The sequence below is a fragment of the Phragmites australis genome, chromosome 17, assembly GCF_958298935.1.
Source record: "Phragmites australis chromosome 17, lpPhrAust1.1, whole genome shotgun sequence".
NCBI lineage: Eukaryota > Viridiplantae > Streptophyta > Magnoliopsida > Poales > Poaceae > Phragmites > Phragmites australis.
The window spans coordinates 9,051,374-9,072,606 of record NC_084937.1 but is presented as its reverse complement, the minus strand read 5'-3'; the positions used below and the strand labels follow the sequence as shown (position 1 = coordinate 9,072,606).

General features: G+C 44.2%; 1 protein-coding gene across 1 annotated transcript in view; it reads left to right on the top strand.

Annotated features, from left to right (window-relative positions):
* LOC133896846 (uncharacterized) overlaps window positions 1-18,059 on the top strand; it is a 30,562-nt gene extending 12,503 nt beyond the window's left edge. Inside the window, exons 3-7 of the mRNA XM_062337494.1 lie at window positions 9,520-9,656; window positions 10,621-10,778; window positions 10,920-11,285; window positions 11,332-12,052; window positions 17,640-18,059. Coding sequence (XP_062193478.1) covers window positions 9,520-9,656; window positions 10,621-10,778; window positions 10,920-11,285; window positions 11,332-12,052; window positions 17,640-18,059 — 1,802 coding nt within the window. The remainder of the gene's footprint in view (window positions 1-9,519; window positions 9,657-10,620; window positions 10,779-10,919; window positions 11,286-11,331; window positions 12,053-17,639) is intronic.
* Window positions 18,060-21,233: the final 3,174 nt, after the last annotated feature.

Sequence of the window (21,233 nt, the reverse complement as noted above, 5' to 3'; positions counted from 1 at the left end):
TCCCAAGTTGGTTACTCGTTTAACTTCTAGCCATTTTTAAGGGCATTACTTAAATTCTCAAAAATTCGGGAAATTTCACTATTATTCCCCTTTAATGATGGACTAATTTCTAGGATTATTCCCAACCTTAGGTGCATGGTGAAATTGCGCGTTCCTTTATCGTGCCCTACCTCACAAGGTCTTCATCACTTCATATGATTTACCCTTTTTAATTTACTTCAACTCGACCTAACCATTAATCAATAATGCTCATAATAAAATATGATGCTCAGTAACATGTATATGCATTCTAGGATGCGACAAACCTCCCCCCTCCCCCAAATAGTGTCATCCAAAGATATGGGTGAGCTTAGGGGAGAGCACACTGAAGTCAAAGGTTGATGAGTCAAGCGATAACGGAATTGGTGGTCAATACTAAAGATGTTGCAAGGAAAAGAATTCAGATAACACTCACATGTTTTAGAAAAACTGGGGAAAGTCAACATGAAGTCGATCTTCATGTTCCCATGTCACTTCCTCTTCAGAGTGGTTACTCCATTGAACCTTGAGAAACTTGATCGAACGACATCGGGTCCTCTACTCAGCTTCATCAAGAATGCTAATTGGATGCTCACAATAAGAAAGATCAGGTTGGAGGTCTTGCTCATCCACTGTTACGACCTCAGTCAGAATGCGGAGGCACTTATTCAATTTTGAAACATGGAAGACATTGTGCACGACAGAGAGGGATGATCAGTATAGCTCTTTTGACAAGATCGAGCCACGAGTAAACATTGGCAATTGGTCTAAATGTGCTCTTCTGCCTCCTTTACCAAGTCTGGACCCAAGAAGGTTCTTTCACTGAAGTTAGACCAATTCAGCAGTGTTCGACACCTTCTCCCATAAAGGTCTTCGAAAGGTGACATCTTGATGCTCGATTGATAGCTATTGTTATATGAGAATTCCGCAAATGGAAAATAAATATCCCATCTCTTTCCATATGTGAGAGCACAAGCTCTCAAGTTGTCTTCAAGAATTTGATTAACTCTCTCGGTTTGGCCTCCGGTTTGGGGATGGTAAGCAGTGCTATGGAAAAGATCGGTGTGTATAGCCTCGTGGAGGCTTCTCCAAAAGTGAGATGTAAACCGAGAGCCCCGATTGGAGATTATCTTCTTAGGCACTACGTGCATATTCCTTTGCACTAAAGCGAGTCTTGATGGGAAGGAAATGCGCGGAAAATGACACAAATAGAATCATAGCCTTGAGAAGTCCTGGGTAAACGAACCACAGAATCCTTGTTGATCCTCTCCCACTTCTATGAAGGAATAGGTAATGGTTGGAGCATACCAGCCGACTTGAGGTGATCCACTTTCACCCTTTGAAAGACATCACAATCGGCTACATATTGAGCAATTTTCCGCTTCATATGAGTCCACCAAAACCTTTGCTTGAGATCTTGATGCATCTTGGTGCTTTCGGGATGAATGGACAATAAAGAATCATGAGCTTCTTCCAATATTTTCTTCCTTAACTCGTGGACCTTAGGGATTACCAGCCATTTCTCAAACCATAAAGTATTCATCCATGGGGAAAAAATCTAGCTTTGCCCTCTTTCATCTTGTCACAAATTTGGTTCATGCCCTTGTCATCCTTTTGAGCATATTTGATTTGATTGAGGAGAGTGGATTTAATCTCAATGTTGGCAAGAAATCCCTCTGAGATCATCTAGAGTCCAAGCCTATGAAAGTCATCACAAAGCATGGTAACTCCGGGCTTGAGCAAGAAACAATTGCATTGAGCCTTTCCGCTCAAGGCATCGGCAAAAATGTTCATCTACTAGGATGATAATGAACTTCCAACTCGTAGTCTTTGATCAATTCAAGCCACCTTCTTTGTCTCATATTGAGATCAGCTTGGGTGAAGATATATTTGAGACTTTTGTGGTTCGTATAGATGTTGTAAAGATTCTCTAGGAGATAATGGCGCAAAATTTTTAGTGTATGCACAATGGCCGTAAGCTCTAGATCATGAGTTGGGTAATTCTCTGCATGGTGCTTTAATTGACGGGAAACATAGGCAACAACTCAGCCCTCTTGCATGAGAACACAACCAAGACCTATACGAGAAGCATTGCAATAGACATCAAAGCTCTTATTCATCTCCGGTTGAGCAAGAACAGGAATGGTAGTGAGCAGATCTTTCAAGGTTTGAAAAGCTCCTTCACATTCGTTGGACCACTTAAATTTGTTAGCCTTCTTTAATATCTCGGTCAAGGGTTTGGCAATTTTGGAGAAGTTTTTGACGAACCAGCGGTAGTATCCCTCTAGTCCAAGAAAACTTCAGATATCGCTGATGCTTTGAGGTTGCACCCAATTGAGCGCATCCTGCACCTTGCCCGAGTCAACCATGACACCACCTTTAGAATGGACATGATCAAGGAAGGTGAATTCTCTGAGCCAAAACTGCATTTGCTAAATTTGGCATAGAGATGATGTTCATGGAGCCATTCAAGAACGATCCTAAGATGTTGGGCATGCTCCTCCTCGGTTTTGGAGTAGACGAGGATATCATCGATGAAGATTACGACAAACTAATCGAGCTCTTCTATAAAAACTATGTTCATCAAGTACATGATGTAGGCCGACATGTTGGTTAGACCAAATGACATAACGATGTACTCATAGAGCCTGTAATGGGTAGAGAAGGCCATTTTAAGAATGTCCTCTGAACGTGCACCAATCAATTGGTCGAACAAGATATCAATACGAGGAAGGGGATACTTATTCTTGATGGTGATTGTGTTAAGAGGGTGATAATTAGTGCACATTCTTAAAATGTCATCCTTCTTTTTGACAAAGAGAACTGGGCATCCCCAAGGTGAGGAGCTCAATCAAATGAATCATTTCACAAGTAACTCCTTCAATTGTTTCTTTAACTCCATTAACTATTTGGGAGGCATTCGATAAGGTCTCTTAGATACTAGGGCCATTCCGGGCATGAGCTCAATGACAAAGTTAGTGACGACAAGGCCTTCACGAGAGAGATAATAGAAAAGGGAATTTTTTGGACAACGAGGAGTGGAAAAAAATCGACATGAATGCGGTTGGGCTCCTTAAGGCCTAAAATGCAAATGTATGCGACTTGAGAGATAGGAAACGAGTATGCTCGCATTCCTATCTACACATTTCTTCTCATTTCAACACTCCCCAACAAACCATGAGACAACCATCATAGGAATAATATAATGATCCACCAATCATCACCCTTCGCGCGAACGGTGCTCTTTCAACTCACCGCACAAGCTACGTTTCATATGTTGGTGTCGACGTATTCACTTCTTTAACCATTTGATACGGGAACACCCATGTCCCCGCTACGTGGGCAAAAACGGCCATGAGGTCTCATCGAATGGTGAATGACTATGCCTTTTGTGCATAGCAAGCAGCCATGACCAACATCGCATGGTAAGATGTTCATACGCTATTTCTAACGTATTCACTTTTATGCCTCAATGTCGCATGGATAGCATACATACACTTCGTCGTATGCTGGCGTCCATGTTCTCCGTGCGATATGGATGACTTGGCACCCCATACCTTAGTGTCGTATGGGCGACACCCCAACACTGCACCACAGGCCAGCGTCCATGCTCTTTAGTGCATCATGGAAGATCAGCACAACTTACCTTCCTTACCTTGGTATCGATTGCGTCGGTACAAGATTCTAAAATAATTGCTTAAGTAATAAACCAACATCAATAAAAATTATTTAGAACAGCCCATAAAGCATTTATAAAACATAAATAAACACCAACACAATCCTTAAAGTCATTACATAATAGGGATAATAGATTAACTTAAACAACCTACGAGTTCATGAAATAACGAGTTCGATACAAAAGATAGCTGACATTCTAATTAGAATTCCATGGAGCTATCATGATACAAGAGCCGATATTACATAATGGCTAGACCAGCCTAAAGGTGTTCACCATGATAGGGTGACTAGCGAAATCCTCGAGAAATTCATCAAAAAGATGGCACCCGGGGGAGCCGGTATTTTCTGGAGTGAAAGAGTGAGTAAGGGGTTGCAACCCACCCAAAAGCGTTTCATGTGTGGCATTCATAGGCACAAAGTGTGGCACCAAGGCTGCGGCTTTGTGGTGCCCTCATGCCTCCGATGGGAGGAAAAAGGGGCCTGCAGCCTCATGTGGTGTCAAGGGGTTGCCCCCATACAACACCTCACGGTTCATCATGCCGCGATGAATGTAGCCTTCCACTTCATTTTGGAGCCAGTTGTAATGGTTCCTTGTTTCCCACAACTCTAACACTACACATTGGTAGGGCCGGTCCAAGGTATGGACCAAGTCCACCGTACAGTGCACAAATAGTGGAGCCTCAGCCGGTGGGTAATCCACGTTGTTGACCAGCTCGTCTTTGTTAGTGGGAAAATACCCAAACGACCACTCTTCAAGGATCGAGAGATCTCCTCGAAGGGAGGTCATTGCCAAGTACACTACAGCTTGGACAACCATCTCTTCGGATGTCCTAAAGGCCTCATAGTGATGAGCATGGGCCCCCAAACATACCACACTCGAATGTCCAAGGTTGCTAGATAGTCAACCAGCCCCAGCACACACTCTAAAGCGAAGACCGAGTACACTGGCGCAAAACTAAAGTTTGCACTTCATAGCATCTCACGGAGGAGAGCGCTAAACCCATACACTTCATTGCTTGGCCCTAACCAACTGATACCCCTCCGTCCTTAATCCATTAAAAGAAAATGAGTTAGAGATCAATATTAATCATATTAAAAAAGTATGAGGCAAGAAGTAGCTCTAAGAAAAAGACAAGGAATAAAAGTAAAGCACATAATTAGAATATGAAATTAAACTTTAGTGAGCTATATTAGTGAGGTTGACAAAATTTATTAACCCATATCCTAAATACATTTGGCTACTTTATTATACCTTGCTCTGATAGCCGTCTTGTGAGAACCATCCAAATTGTATTCAAATTAATCAAATTGGCCAACCGTTCAATAAGCTGAGAGCTAACACATGCCCGTCTCTCAATGTGCCATGTGCTAACCCACATTGTCACATCCCAAATCTTGTAGACATGTCATTAAGCATCATCATGCATCATGTCATCATGGTTATGCATTGGCAACATGCTTATGCAATTATTTTTAAAGTGTTGAAGTTAAGTGGAAGTGATGTTTTGTTAAGAAACTTTAATTCTTGTCATGCAACTTAAGGCTGAAACAAATTCATACATCAAGTACACCAGATAAGATGAATTTAGGTGATTTTCCATAACCATAATTTTTGGAAGTCATATAGAAGCTCTAATAATTCATGCAAATTTTAAAAAGTAGCTATTTCTGAAGATTTCTATATTTAATTATGCCTTCTACATGTAAGTGGAAATAGTTAAAATGGTTTCTTTGTGACTCATAGAATCACTGCAAAAATTGGCATAATTTTTAGAGCCCATTTAGATTTTTTTTATTAACAAGAGGGAAGAAAATATTTAGCAGAAAAAGAAAACTCCCTATGGACCCGCCTATCATTCCCTCACCTCTCTCCCTATACCCTCCATCTAATGTATCGATCCCCTCCCTGCCTCACTCGTTTCCCAACCGAGCCAAGAGAGAAAGGAGAGAGGAGGAGAAGGAGAAGAGAGGAGGAGCAAGGGCCAAGGAGGAGGCCCTGGGTGAGCTCCCCCGCCGCAGCCCATTGGAGGTCGTCTTCCTTGTCGAGCTCAAGCCACTTGGCCACATCTTCTTCCTTCTCAAGCCGGCTACCATCACCCTGACATCATCTCAAACTCTGGCCTTTTCCCAACCTCTACAACCAGGCCACAAGCTTTCTAGGATGTGGCGAACACCCCAACCTCCTCCCATTTCATTCCCATGGCCGAAACTACCGACATTGAGCTCAAAAGAGCTCAACCATGGCCGCCACAACCATTGCTTAGAGGCAACCTAGTTAGGGCGGGTTTTGAATTATGCATGTTATCCTATGTAGTAGAAGAGGTCAAGGTGATGCTCTAGGTCCAAAATCCCCTCCCAAAAGCCACTGAAATCATTACCAGAGAGGTCCCCGGTGAAGATCGGAACTTCTGGTGTCCAAAACTTCTGGGTTGTCACGATGACCAAGATATAGGAGGGTAGTTCTATGTATGAGAAATATTGTCTCGAGGGCCAAGAGGATGGACCCGAGTCGTGTGGGTAAAGATGTACCCCTACAGAGTGTAAGAATAATTGAAATTATCGTGCTCTCAGTCATGAGCATGCTTCTATCCATTTGCATCAATCATCTATCCATTTGCATCAATCGTAGAGTCTCGATGTGGAATGATGTTATGGTTTGTTGGGAAGTAGTTATGATGGTTGATGATGAGTTAAAATGTTTCAAGTTACATATATGTTTATGTTGTTGGTCTCAGGATAGAAGGGTATAAGTGGATAGGTGTAGCTACTCACATACTGGAGCCAAATTTTTCTTTTGTATACAAATTCACTTAACCTTATGGCCGATTCCTTTCTAATTCATCCAAATGTATTACCCTTGGAGTCGGGTTATTATATATACCTATTATAGATTAAGTCTTGCAAGTATCTTCGTACTCACATTGCTTTAATGAGTTTTGCATGTGAGAAAGAGGTAGTTTTCGGTTACTTCACACCCACCAATGTTTGTGACTGATGAGAGTAGTTCCATCTACTTGGGTGATATCGTTTTGGGGTGGTGCCTTTGGGCAAAAGGCTCCACATATCTTTTATTGTACAAGACTTTATATTCCACTGTATAGTATCTCTAAGCGGCTAGAAGGTTAAGTTGTGCTTTTGTCCTCCTGGCATACGATTCTGTAAATGGATGGAAATCTCTAAGCGGCTAGAAGGCAAAAGGCTTCACCTATCTTTTGTTGTACTAGACTTTATATTCCACTGCATAGTATCTCTAAGCGGCTAGAAGGTTATGTTGTGCTTTTGTCCTCCTGGCATATGTTTTTCTAAATGGATGGAAATATATAATAACTTAAGGACATGTAATATAATTCTATTACTCACTCTTTATTATACCTTGATGTGATGAATCATGTTGTAAAGGCTTGTGTTCCGATCTTAGGTATAAAACACTTGCTAGGACTACCGGTATTGGATTCTGGTTAATCATTATGGTCGTGATTATATAAATGAGCGCCCTAATAATTAATTAGAATATAATTTGGACGGTTTTCTACAATATGGTATCAGAGCTTAGTTTAATGAAGTAGCGTTAAATGCTTAAGATGTTGGTTAATAAAACGTGCTAACCCTACTAAAGCAACCCACTAAAGTTTATCTTTGTGATGAGGACATCCCTTCCAACGATACAACTACACCTACTGCATAACAAGGACCAATGACAAGAGCTCGGGCACGACAACTCAATTATCAGGTAAAGTCGTTCCTCGCTCTAAAAATGAGTTCTTCTTTGAATGGGGTACTACTAAAGTCTTGTGATGATTTTCTTATGCTTAGGAACATGGGAGAAGAACCAGATGACTCAAGTGTGGACGTCCACTTCAGACATCAAGATCTTCAAGCTACAGAAGTTTGCACATCAGGTTCGGACATCAAGTTCGGACAGTCAGGCTGGCCCAAATTGCTTGGCTCATATTTTTTGACTCCGAATGTTGTTTGAGGCCCATGAGTACTTGTTGGAAAGATCTTGAAGTCTACTTTCAAATGGATCCAACCTCATTGCAAAACTCCACCGGAGCTGCTCAGAATCGACCAGAAGACGTTTAGACCTCCAGTCTTGGGCTAAGATCCTTGTATCTAGTTCAGCCCACTAGGGGCCCATCTTGTGTTAGGGTTTCTTCACCCCACGCCTCTTGGCTGCCTTCTACCTATACATAGAACCTCCAGCCGCCAGGAGCAAGGTTGGATTTTGTTTAGATGCAAGTTAGCTACTGCTACTTCCTTGTAAACGCGTATGTCGATCAGACCACCCGATTTGCTTGATTCAAGATCAATCCTTTGGATTTCATTCCGTGAGTTATTTGCTTGTTCATCTTGTTCTTGCTTGTTCTCGATTGCTAGCAGGAGCAGCGGTGTTCTTGGCACAGCAAGAACATCACCAACGGAGACGGTGTACCTGTTGCTAAGGCGCAGCCCCTTGTGGTCGTTGTAGTCGGACAGCCAACGTCGAATCCACCCCAAATCGAAGTTATCCCCAACTCTCATCGAAGGATCAGGAACAAACCCTAGTGGGTTCCATTATGTGGTAATCAGAGCAAGGTTTTTCGGTGAGAGATTCTACCCATTCTTCGTTTTACCTACAATCCAAAAATCCCAAAAATAGGATAGAACCGAAATCCCCAAAAACAAGTTTGAGCCTTGCTATTTCTGCTTAGTTCTTTGCTTGTTGAGTTTGTGGTTTACATCGTGGTGTCAAGTGCTGGTTCTTAGGTTCTAATCCTTTAGAGTTTCGATTTCTTATCACGTTTTGGTCACCAAACGAGCCGCTGCTGCCTTTCCCCCAGTTTAGCCACTGCAATCTCCACCAAAACTACTACCACCACCACCATCGAATTTGGCGCTGCTCTCCACCTTTTCGCTGCAACCCTCACCACCATCACCATCATCCACACCTGCACAAAGACTCCCTTATGCATCTCTTCTTTTTGTGAAAATCTGAGTACATTCAGTTTTGAGAACGAGAGAGTGCAATTTGCATATCTGTGCTACTTGCTGCAATCCTTGTGCCTAGTAAAAGAAAGTCTATGCTACTTGCTGCAATCTTGTTATAATTATATTGCAAAAGTTCAGTTTGTGCTACTTGTCAAAAAAAAAGAAAAGACAACAGAAAACAGAAAAGAAAAAGAAAGGAAAAGGAGGAAAGAAAGAAACAAAAAAAAAGAAGGGTTAAGTTAATGCTGTTTACTCTCATCATCTCCATTTTTTGCTGCTGTCCGGTGACAACATTTGTGTCTAGGCTCGCGTCTCTAGCACGGGTTAGCCTAGGGCCAGCACGGTACTATCTTTGAACACCTATTCAACTTGCATTGACTAATGTGGTTCTAGTTGTACCTTGTTCAATACTTTCAGCACTCCTATAGCTCCACAAATCCGACTACAATATCACAGGACTCTGTTTGTTGCCACCATTGTTGTTGTTCTTGCCGTCTCCAACACCATCTGCATAGCATGGTAAGAACATGTAAGAGCTTGTTGACAAGTTTGAGAGATAGATGGATTGATGCCACCTAGTGTTGTTAGTTGAGATAGGCTTCTATTATTGTGAATTTTCTTGCTGCACACTAACCATGCCAGGAGAAGACGAAAGGACCCCGCCACAGTCACCACGATCGAAGGCCTTGCTGCAGCACTTTGAGCGCAAAGTGAGGCTTTATGCTGAACACCTTGATGAGGATGTTCGTGTCACCAATGAACGCCTAGGTCAATTGGAGGCCACGTAGGTCAACACCAACACCAGACTGACAGCATTGGAAGGCACTCTTGGGGCTCTTAACACCTCCCTTGTAGGTATTTTGGAGCGGTTGGATAGGATGGACCGGAAAGGCCATGATGGTTCAGGACGGCGCAACAACAACAACACCGACAGCAGTGTAGCTAGTCATGATGAGGAGGAATATTCAGCGGACACCGAGCACAATGGTGAGGTAAATGATCAACGACGCCACCAGCAGCGTCGCCATCGACATGGTACACGTGCTCGTCAACCACGACGAGAGGTACGTGATAATGATGACCCTTTGGGGAAGATCAAGTTTAGCATGCCCTCCTTTGATGGAAAATATGACCCCAATGCATATCTTACTTGGGAACTAGCGGTTGATCAAAAATTTGCATGTCATGATTTTCCTGAAAACAAACGTGTTAGGGCTGCTACTAGTGAGTTTACTGATTTTGCTTCTATTTGGTGGAGTGAATACATTCGCAGCCACCAAAACAACACTCCACAAACTTGGGAAGCTATGAAAAGAATCATGCGAGCTAGATTTGTTCCCTCTTATCATGCACGAGATCTTCTGCATAAGCTACAGCTTTTGAGACAGGGAAACAAATCTGTAGAAGAATATTATCAAGAGCTGCAAACAGGGATGCTTCGGTGTGGTTTGGTAGAAAATGAGGATGCAGCTATGGCTAGGTTCATGGGCGGGCTGAACCGGGAAATTCAGGATATTTTGGCTTACAAAGAATACAATTCGATCACTCGTTTGTTTCATCTTGCTTGTAAGGCTGAAAAGGAAGTACAGGGACGGAGAGCTAGCACAAGAACTAACATTTCTACAGGTAGTGCTACCTCTCGTACACCATCCAACCCCACTGGTCAACTGAACCGAGCCACTGCACCATCTTCTTCAAGCAGCAAGCCACGCCCTTCGATGACAAATTCCTCACCTTGCCCTCCTGAAACAACAAAGGGGGCAGCTGCTGCACCAACCAAGAGTTCGTCCTCAATTGCATCTTCGGGGCGAACTAGAGACATTCAATGCCTCCGTTGCAAGGGTTACGGCCATATTCGCAAGGACTGCCCAAGCGCACGTGTGCTAGTTGTGCGTCCAGATGGTGGGTACTCCTCTGCTAGTGATTTAGATGAAGAAACATATGCTTTGCTTGCAGCTAACAATGCAGGGGGAGATGGGGGAGCACAACCAAGATGAGGAGCACATTGGAACAGAACATGCTGAGCACTATGAGAGCCTCGTGGTGCAGCGAGTGTTGAGCGCACAAATGGAGAAGGCTGAACAAAATCAGCGCCACACTTTGTTCCAAACCAAGTGTGTGATCAAAGAGCGCTCTTGCCGAGTGATCATTGATGGAGGGAGCTGCAACAACTTGGCAAGTGCTGAAATGGTGGAAAAGCTTGCGTTGAGCACCTGGCCACACCCGTAACCTTACTACATTCAATGGCTGAACAGTAGTGGTAAGGTGAAGGTAACACGGTTGGTGAGAATTAATTTTGCCATTGGTTCTTATCATGATTCTATTGATTGCGATGTTGTGCCCATGCAAGCATGCTCTATGTTGTTAGGTAGACCATGGCAGTTTGACATTGATTCTTTGCACCATGGTAAAGCTAATCAATACTCTTTTATGCACAATGGCAAGAAATTTGTTTTGCATCCAATGTCTCCTGAAGCAATTTTAAAAGATGAACTTACTATAGCTAGTAAATTGAAGAATCAGAAGCATGCTAAGAGTGAAAATCAGATTGTGGCAAATGAACTTGAGAAGCATAAAACAAAAAATGCCAAATCTGTTCATGATACTAAAAATGAGATTAAGCTGAAAGGGTCATGTTTCATTGCTACCAAATCTGATTTGGATGAGATCAATGCTACCACTGCCTGTTTGCTATGCCTTAATTTGCAAACAAACTTTGTTTTCACTTGAGGAGATACCTTCTTCCTTGCCTCCTGCTGTCACTAACCTTTTGCAGGAGTATGCGGACATTTTTCCAAAGGAGGTGACATCGGGGCTGCCACCAATTCGTGGGATTGAGCACCAGATTGACCTCATCCCTGGGACCTCCCTGCCCAACCGTGCGCCATACAGGACCAACCCGGAAGAGACTAAAGAGATTCAGCGCCAAGTGCAAGAATTGCTCGACAAAGGTTATGTGTGTGAGTCTCTTAGCCCCTGCGCTGTTCCTGTGCTTTTGGTTCCTAAGAAAGATGGATCTTGGCGCATGTGTGTAGACTGCCGAGCGATTAATAACATTACCATCAGATATCGTCATCCTATTCCTAGGCTAGATGATATGCTAGATAAATTAAGTGGCTCAATTGTGTTCACAAAAATTGATTTGCGTAGTGGTTACCACCAGATTCGCATGAAGCTAGGAGATGAATGGAAAACAGCGTTTAAAACTAAGTTTGGTCTATATGAGTGGTTGGTCATGCCTTTTGGTCTCACTAATGCACCCAGCACCTTCATGAGATTAATGAACGAAGTTTTACGCGCTTTCATTGGTAGATTTGTGGTGGTATATTTTGATGACATTTTGATATATAGCAAATCACTAGAGGAACATCTCTATCATTTGCGTGCTGTTTTTGATGCTCTACGTGATGCACGTTTGTTTGGTAACCTTGAGAAGTGCACCTTTTGCACGGATCGAGTCTCTTTTCTTGACTATGTTGTGACCCCATAGGGAATTGAAGTTGATCAAGCTAAGGTTGAAGACATACATAGCTGGCCGGTTCCCACGACGGTCACACAAGTGAGAAGTTTTCTCGGACTTACTGGATTCTATCGCCGCTTTGTGAAGGATTTCAGCACCATTGCAGTCCCATTGCACGAACTCACCAAGAGGGGTGTTACATTCACATGGGCTACAGCACACAAGAGCGCCTTCGACACATGCACCTTTGCTCCAACTTCCTGATTTCACTAAAACTTTTGAGCTTGAATGCGATGCAAGTGGAATTGGTTTGGGAGGTGTGTTGTTACAAGAGGGAAAACCTGTAGCATATTTCAGCGAGAAGTTGAGTGGACCTAGTTTGAACTATTCTACTTATGATAAAGAATTGCTTGCTCTAGTTCGGACTTTAGAAACATGGCAGCATTATTTATGGCCCAAAGAGTTTGTTATACATTCTGATCATGAGTCTTTGAAACATATTCGAAGCCAAGCAAAACTGAACCGTAGACATGCTAGGTGGGTTGAATTCATTGAATCTTTCCCTTATGTCATCAAACACAAGAAAGGGAAGGAGAATGTCATTGCTGATTCTTTGTTTAGGCGTTACACCTTGCTTTCATAACTTGATTTCAGAATTTTTGGCTTGGAAACAATAAAAGAGCAATATGCACAAGATGCTAATTTTAAAGATGTGTTGCTAAATTGCAAGGAGGGAAAAACGTGGAACAAATTCGTCCTCAATGATGGGTTTGTATTTAGAGCTAACAAGCTATGCATTCCAGCTAGCTCCGTGCGTTTGTTATTGTTGCAGGAAGCGCTTGGAGGAGGGCTGATGGGACACTTTGGTGTGAAGAAGACAGAGGACATCCTTGCTAGTCATTTCTTTTGGCCCAAGATGAGGAGAGACGTGGAGAGATTCATTGCTCGCTGCACAACATGCCAAAAAGCTAAGTCATGCCTTAATCCTCACAGTTTGTATATGCCTCTACCTGTTCCTAGTGCACCATAGGAGGATATTTCTATGGACTTTATTTTTGGACTACCTAGAACAAAGAAGGGGAGGGATAGTGTCTTTGTAGTTGTGGACAGATTTTCGAAGATGGCACATTTCATACCATGCCATAAGACCGATGATGCTACTCATGTTGCTGATTTGTTCTTTCGTGAGATTGTTCGATTGCATGGAGTGCCAAACACAATTGTTTTCGATCGAGATGCAAAATTTCTTAGTCATTTTTGGAGAACCTTGTGGACTAAATTGGGGACTAAGTTATTATTTTCCACTACTTGTCATCCCCAAACTGATGGACAAACTGAGGTTGTGAATAGAACTTTATCTACCATGCTTAGGGCTGTTTTAAAGAAGAACATAAAATTGTGGGAAGAATGTTTGCCTCACGTTGAGTTTGCTTACAATCATTCACAACATTCTACTACTAAAAAGAGCCCTTTTGAGATTGTTTATGGCTTTGTGCCTCGTGCCCCAATTGATTTGCTGCCTCTTCCAACTTCGGATAGATTGAATTTTGATGCTAAACAACGTGCTGAGCTGATGTTAAAAATGCATGAGACCACAAAAGAGAACATAGAGCACATGAATGCTAAATATAAACTTGCTGGTAGCAAAGGAAAGAAGCATGTTACTTTTGAACCGGGTGATTTAGTTTGGCTGCATTTGAGAAAAGATAGGTTCCCTGATTTGAGAAAGTCTAAGTTGCTTCCTAGAGCTGATGGTCCTTTTAAAGTGCTAGCAAGGATCAATGATAATGCATACAAGCTTGAGTTGCCTGCAGATTTTGGGGTCAGCCCCACATTTAACATTGCAGATTTGAAACCATATTTGGGAGAGGAAGATAACCTCGAGTCGAGGACGACTCAACTGCAAGAAGGGGAGGATGATGAGGACATCCCTTCCAACGATACAACTACACCTACTGCACCATAAGGACCAATGACAAGAGCTGGGCACGACAACTCAATTATTAGGTAAAGTCGTTCCTCGCTCTAAAAATGAGTTCTTCTTTGAATGAGGTACTACTAAAGTCTTGTGATGATTTTCTTATGCTTAGGAACATGGGAGAAGAACCAGATGACTCAAGTGTGGACGTCCACTTCAGACATCAAGATCTTCAAGCTACAGAAGTTTGCACATCAGGTTCGGACATCAAGTTCGGACAGTCAGGCTGGCCCAAATTGCTTAGCTCATATTTTTTGACTCCGAATGTTGTTTGAGGCCCATGAGTACTTGTTGGAAAGATCTTGAAGTCTACTTTCAAATGGATCCAACCTCATTGCAAAACTCCACCGGAGCTGCTCAGAATCGACTATATAGTATCTCTAAGCGGCTAGAAGGTTAAGTTGTGCTTTTGTCCTCCTGGCATACGATTTTGTAAATGGATGGAAATCTCTAAGCGGCTAGAAGGCAAAAGGCTTCACCTATCTTTTGTTGTACTAGACTTTATATTCCACTGCATAGTATCTCTAAGCGGCTAGAAGGTTATGTTGTGCTTTTGTCCTCCTGGCATACTTTTTGTAAATGGATGGAAATATATAATAACTTAAGGACATGTAATATAATTCTATTACTCACTCTTTATTATACCTTGATGTGATGAATCATGTTGTAAAGGCTTGTGTTCCGATCTTAGGTATAAAATACTTGCTAGGACTACCGGTATTGGATTCTGGTTAATCATTATGATCGTGATTATATAAATGATCGCCCTAATAATTAATTAGAATATAATTTGGACGGTTTTCTACAATGTGGTATCAGAGCTTAGTTTAATGAAGTAGCGTAAAATGCTTAAGATGTTGGTTAATAAAACGTGCTAACCCCACTAAAGCAACCCACTAAAGTTTATCTTTGTGATGAGGACATCCCTTCCAACGATACAACTACACCTACTGCACAACAAGGACCAATGACAAGAGCTCGGGCACGACAACTCAATTATCAGGTAAAGTCGTTCCTCGCTCTGAAAATGAGTTCTTCTTTGAATGGGGTACTACTAAAGTCTTGTGATGATTTTCTTATGCTTAGGAACATGAGAGAAGAACCAGATGACTCAAGTGTGGACGTCCACTTCAGACATCAAGATCTTCAAGCTACAGAAGTTTGCACATCAGGTTCGGACATCAAGTTCGGACAGCCAGGCTGGCCCAAATTGCTTGGCTCATATTTCTTGACTCCGATGGTTGTTTGAGGCCCATGAGTACTTGTTGGAAAGATCTTGAAGTCTACTTTCAAATGGATCCAACCTCATTGCAAAACTCTACCGGAGCTGCTCAAAATCAACCAGAAGACGTTTAGACCTCCAGTCTTGGGCTGAGGTCCTTGTATCTAGTTCAGCCCACTAGGGGCCCATCTTGTGTTAGGGTTTCTTCACCCCACGCCTCCTGGCTGCCTTCTACCTATAAATAGAACCTCCAGCCGCCAGGAGCAAGGTTGGGTTTTGTTTAGATGGAAGTTAGCTACTGCTACTTCCTTGTAAACGCGTGTGTCGATCAGACCACCCGATTTGCTTGATTCAAGACCCCAACTTGTGATTCAAATCAATCCTTTGGATTTCATTCCGTGAGTTATTTGCTTGTTCATCTTGTTCTTTCTTGTTCTCGATTGCTAGCAGCAGCAGCGGTGTTCTTGGCACAGCAAGAACATCACCAACGGAGACGGTGTACCTGTTGCTAAGGCGCAGCCCCTTGTGGTCGTTGTAGTCGGACAGCCAACGTCGAATCCACCCCAAATCGAAGTTATCCCCAACTCTCATCGAAGGATCAGGAACAAACCCTAGTGGGTTCCATTACTTTGGATCCTAAGTGTTTGCTCTATTTTATTCCTCACCTTGTCTTAGAGTTATCCTTATCTTGTTGCTTAATGTTAATCGGTTAAAACTTGCTCTCTAACTTGTCTCATTCTTCATGGGTTAAGGATGAGTTGGAAATGGGCATTCATCCTAGTGCTATTTAAGGAATTGTGTCCTCTAATCCTTGGTCTAATGATCCTATTGTACCTCACTCGTCATTGGTCCTCTCTATCCCAGTTCATGCTTTTCTTATAATATATATTTTCTTTCTTTTTTTTCAATCTAATTATTAGATTATAGAATGATTAATATAGATATAATTTTATGAGAATCTTTCTAAATTGATGATGCAATGGTGGAAGAAACCAATAAAGGGAGGGTGCGGTGAAGGTGTAACAAGGAGCATGTCTTCCATGCTAATTAATTCAGCTAAATAAGTGAGTATGAACCAAAGCTAAATTGTTGAAGCTAGTCAAACTAAAGAAACGTGATTTAGGAAGTAGCTAATCGATAGTGAGCTCATAGGTCGATTAAGTCTCTATACTATGCTCTAAGTATGAGAATTGTTTGATGTACGTTTATGTTTGTATGACTATCATGACTACGTTCGTGCGTCTTTCATTTCTAGTGGTTGATACGCGTCTTGTGGTTGTCATCTACGTGTTAGTGGTGCTTATTGTGTTATTCTTTATTATGATTTCATTATGAATTGTGTTGCATCAACACAATCAACAAAAAAGGTAAGAATGTAAGGGACACATCCTGATAACAGTTAATATCGGGGGCTCAACTAGTGCGAGGTAGGAGCCTGGTGTTTCCCGTATGGTGATAGTATGGGAAGTGAATACGTTAGCAATAACGTATGAACATCTACCATGAGATGGTGGTCATGATCATCTACCATACAATGGTGATTATGGTTGTCTACCTATGTGGCGATTACATGGGGTATCCCGTAATGCGATGGTACGGGAAGTGAATACGTTGGCAACTACGTATGAAACATCGCTTGTGCGGTGAGTTGCACAAGCACCGTTCGCGCGAACACTTTTCTTCTCGCGCGAAAGGTGATGATTAGTATGTCAATATATATGAACGCCTGTAATGATTGTGATCTTGATGCTTGTTAGGGAGTGATGAACTCAAGAAAAAACATGTAGATAGGAATGTGAACATATCCTTTTCCTATCTATCATGCTGCACGCATTTGCATTTAGGGGGCTTTAAGGAGACGATCACATTCTTATTGATTTATCCATTCCTTGTCATCCTAAATTTATATTCATTGTGTCCCTTATCAAGATCTGGTCGTCCCTAACTTTGGGATTGACGATAGGATGAGGACCTGTCAAAATATCAGGAATGATCTCCCTTAGGGTTCCCACGAGAATAATCCAATACTGCCTCCACCGCCGAGCATGGAGGATGTGCTAATGCAAATTGAGGAGAACCGCCAGGCTCAAACTGCACTTATCGAAGCTCTCGTGTGCAACACATCCCCTCATGGATGAGGAGGAGCCAGACTCCATGATGACTTCGCGGACTTCCTTCGAACTCAACAGCCTACCTTCACGTGTGCTAAGGATCACCTCGATGCCGATCACTAGCTCCATACCATTGAGCAGAAGTTGGTACTTCTGAGGTGTGAGGACCATGAGCGGGCTTTGTTTGCTGCCCATCAACTTCAGGGTGCTACTGGTGAATGGTGGACCAATTATCTTACCATGCACGCTGCCAACCACCAAGTATCTTGGGCAGAGTTCCACGAAGCCTTCCGTGACTGTCATATCCCGAAGGGGATAATGGATATCAAAAGGCAAGAATTTCTGGACCTCAAGCAAAGAAGCAAATCTGTTATGGAGTACGTTCAAGTGTTCAACTACCTAGCCCAATATGCGTTGGAGGAGATCATTACCGACACGAGGAAGCAAGGTCGCTTTGTGCTCAGTCTATCCTCCAAGATGCAAGACCGTCTGTCGGCTTACGAGTTTGCCTACTTTAACAAGTTAGTGAGCACCTCCCTCACAGTCAAATTCAAGATGAAGAACCACCGGGAGGAGAAAAAGCGCAAGAGAATTCCATTACCTTCTGTGGGCGGGAACTCCTAACATCCGCGTACGGAGAATCACCCTCCCCCTTCACATGTTTCGACTTTGGCTACTCCATGACCAATGTGGGTAGTGCAACTTTCATACCCCTCATCGCAAGGACAGACTCCAAGACCTACCAGATCTCAAGGGAGTGTGACTGGTGGCCCTGGAGGCCCATTCAACAATTGTTGACATGTCAGTCACTTCGCGAGGAAATGGCATTTCCTGAATATTTTTCCAAATGGGTCGAGGCCGAACCGCTCACTGCAATCACATCAAAAAATGTCCAGAAATTCTTCTGGAAGAACATAATCTGCCACTTCGGCGTCCCATGATAGCTCACGGTGGACAATGGCACACAATTCCACTCCAGGCCTTTTAGACAGTTAACCGACAACCTCGGCATCGAATTATGCTTCGCAGCAGTTCGACACCCTCAATCCAATGGAGCCATCGAAAGGGCCAACGGTAACATCCTCTCCGGTCTAAATCGATGCCTCGTCAGCTTAGCTCGAGGCCTGTGGGTCGACGAATTACCCTCCCTCGACACCACTATCACGTGGACCACCGGGTTCACACCCTTTCACCTCCTATACAGAGACGAAGCCACGACCCCCACCGAGGTCAAGGCCTGCTCACTCAGGGTACAACTCCCACAAACTGATGGAGAAAGGGAGCTCTCCCTCGACCTTACCAAAGGCACGCGGCTCCATGTCATTCAGAACCTAGATCACTACATTAAGAAAACTAAGGCTTGGTATGATCCAAGGGTTGCGCCGCGAAACATCAAACCTGGCGAACTCGTGCTTCGACGCGCCCTAGCCACGGGAAAGCTACGCAACAAATGGGAAGGCCCATACCTGATCCTTAAGTCTAACAGACCCAACTCCTACCAACTGGTCGATGTAGAGGGGACCCCCCTTGAACACAGTTGGAACGCAGATACCCTCCGCAAGTTGTATGTATAAAGAACCCCAACCTCAACACCCAAAAAAAAACTCCAGCATCTTGGAGGCATAAGCCTTCGTGCTGGATAGGTATTCCGTCCGCCATCTTTAAGGTCTTGCCAACCTAGGTGGCAAATAGGCAAAGACCGCTCCAGCATCTTGAAGGCATAAGCCTCCGTGCTGGACAGGCATTCCGTCCACCATCTTTAAGGTCTCACTAACCTACGTGACGGATAGGCAAAGACCGCTCCAGCATCTTGAAGGCATAAGCCTCCGTGCTGGACAGGCATTCCATCCGCTATCTTTAAGGTCTCACTAACCTACGTTGCGGATAGGCAAAGACCGCTCCAGCATCTTGAAGGCATAAGCCTCCGTGCTGGATAGGCATTCTGTTCGCTATCTGTAAGGTCTAGCTAACCTATGTGGCGGATAGGCAAAGACCACTCCAGCATCTTGAAGACATAGTCTCCGTGCTAGACAGGCATTCCGTCCATCATCATTTAGGCCTAGCAAACCTAAAATATCAGATAGGCAAAAACCACTCTGGCATCTTGAAGGTAGTGCCTTCATACCGGATAGGCATAATACCCCCCCCCCCCCCCCCGTCATTTCTAAGTCCAGGCCGCCCTAGGCATGGTGAGGGGATAAAAACCCCAACAAAATTGAGTCTATCACCCGACCCTTATGATGCCCCTCGAAGTCTAGCACCCCGTGGCCGCCACACAACCATAGGATGCGAAGGGGCGGGGACAAGGAGCATAGGCAAAACATCGGTGCAATCAATCATCAAAAAGGGAGAGGAAAAAGAACATACAAAAGTCTTTTTATATAGTTAACCGCTATACATCGAAACTATGCCCAGCAAACTATGCCCCCTGTACCACTACGGGAAGACGAGGGTGTCCGACCGCCATGCCTCCTGGACACACCACGGGACCTAGAGAGTCATCCACGACAACTGCGCATGGGAGGCCGACGCGAGCCCCCTCCACCAAAGGGGGTGCTGCTCGGAATAGAGACTCGACCCCGAAAAGACGAAAAATCCGTCGGGAAGGGATACGAGTCGAAGGCCGAGAAGTCTAGCTCTTCCCCCTACCCCGCCGGCAAGTCCTCCGCGGCCTGTGCCTCCTCCACCTTCACCTCGCCCAAGGTAGACTCGAGAATTTCTGAAGGCACCCTTCCGTCAGAACCCTGGGGAAGGACGAAGCGTCGTAAGAAGCGTGAGCCGGCAATCTCTCGGGCCGCACACCAGTCATCTCTCGCGGTAAAGCATACATCCAAAGTGGACACGGAGGATCCTCCAGCTCAACCTTAACCAAAACGTCGGCAGCCACCTATGGGTCAACACGCCCATCGGAATCGCGGGGCATAACAAAGCAACTCCACCGACGAACGAACGGAGTAGCCCCCGACGCACCAGACACACTCGATCCCTCCCAGAGGCACTATCCAAGGTACGGACGAGGCCTCCTCCGGCCTCGGGCCGTCGTACCTATACAAGCAGAGCAGGCTCCGATTAAAACTCAAAGGCTCAAACGTCCCAGAAACAACACAGGTAAAACACAGGAAGACAGGCGCGATTTCCATCAAATAAAGGAAAGATTATATACATAAAGCAGAAGGAGGCGGTCAACATACTAGAACTCAGCCCAGCTCCACGGGAAAGAAAAGAAAACAAAGACAAGCACAATAGAGCTACACCTCTGGGGCATCCACGCTTGGCTCCGGAGGAGCAACAACGCCAGACGAAGCTCCCCTAGAGGGCCGCGAAGTACTCGTAGACTCTGAGTGAAGCACCAGGCCTCCTAATGAAGAACTCGGACGAAGGACCCGCAAGGCACCCGGAACCCCCTAATTGGCCATGAAGAGCAAAATCATGCTCCGGCCATGTTTCGCCCATACGCCGCGATGGAAGCTCTCCATGGCTGCGCCAATCTCCACCGGAGGTGCCTCTAGCTAGAAGGCCTCGACCACGGAGTCCGGCACCTGCTGCTCCAGTGCTTCAAAGGGACCAACCCCACCTCGTGCAGCAGGGTCAGTTGAAGTGCAGCAGCCACACGAGCGCTGGACCTCGCATAGGCCTCCACGACCCTAACCATAACCTTCGCGACAGACCAAAGCCAAAAGAACGGCATGACCGACGCCTCCGAGTCGGAGGGCAGTGGCGGACATCAGGCCCCTAGGCCGCTCAAGGCATCGGAGGTAATCTGGGCCACCTCCGACGCTAACGTTGTTAACTGCTGGC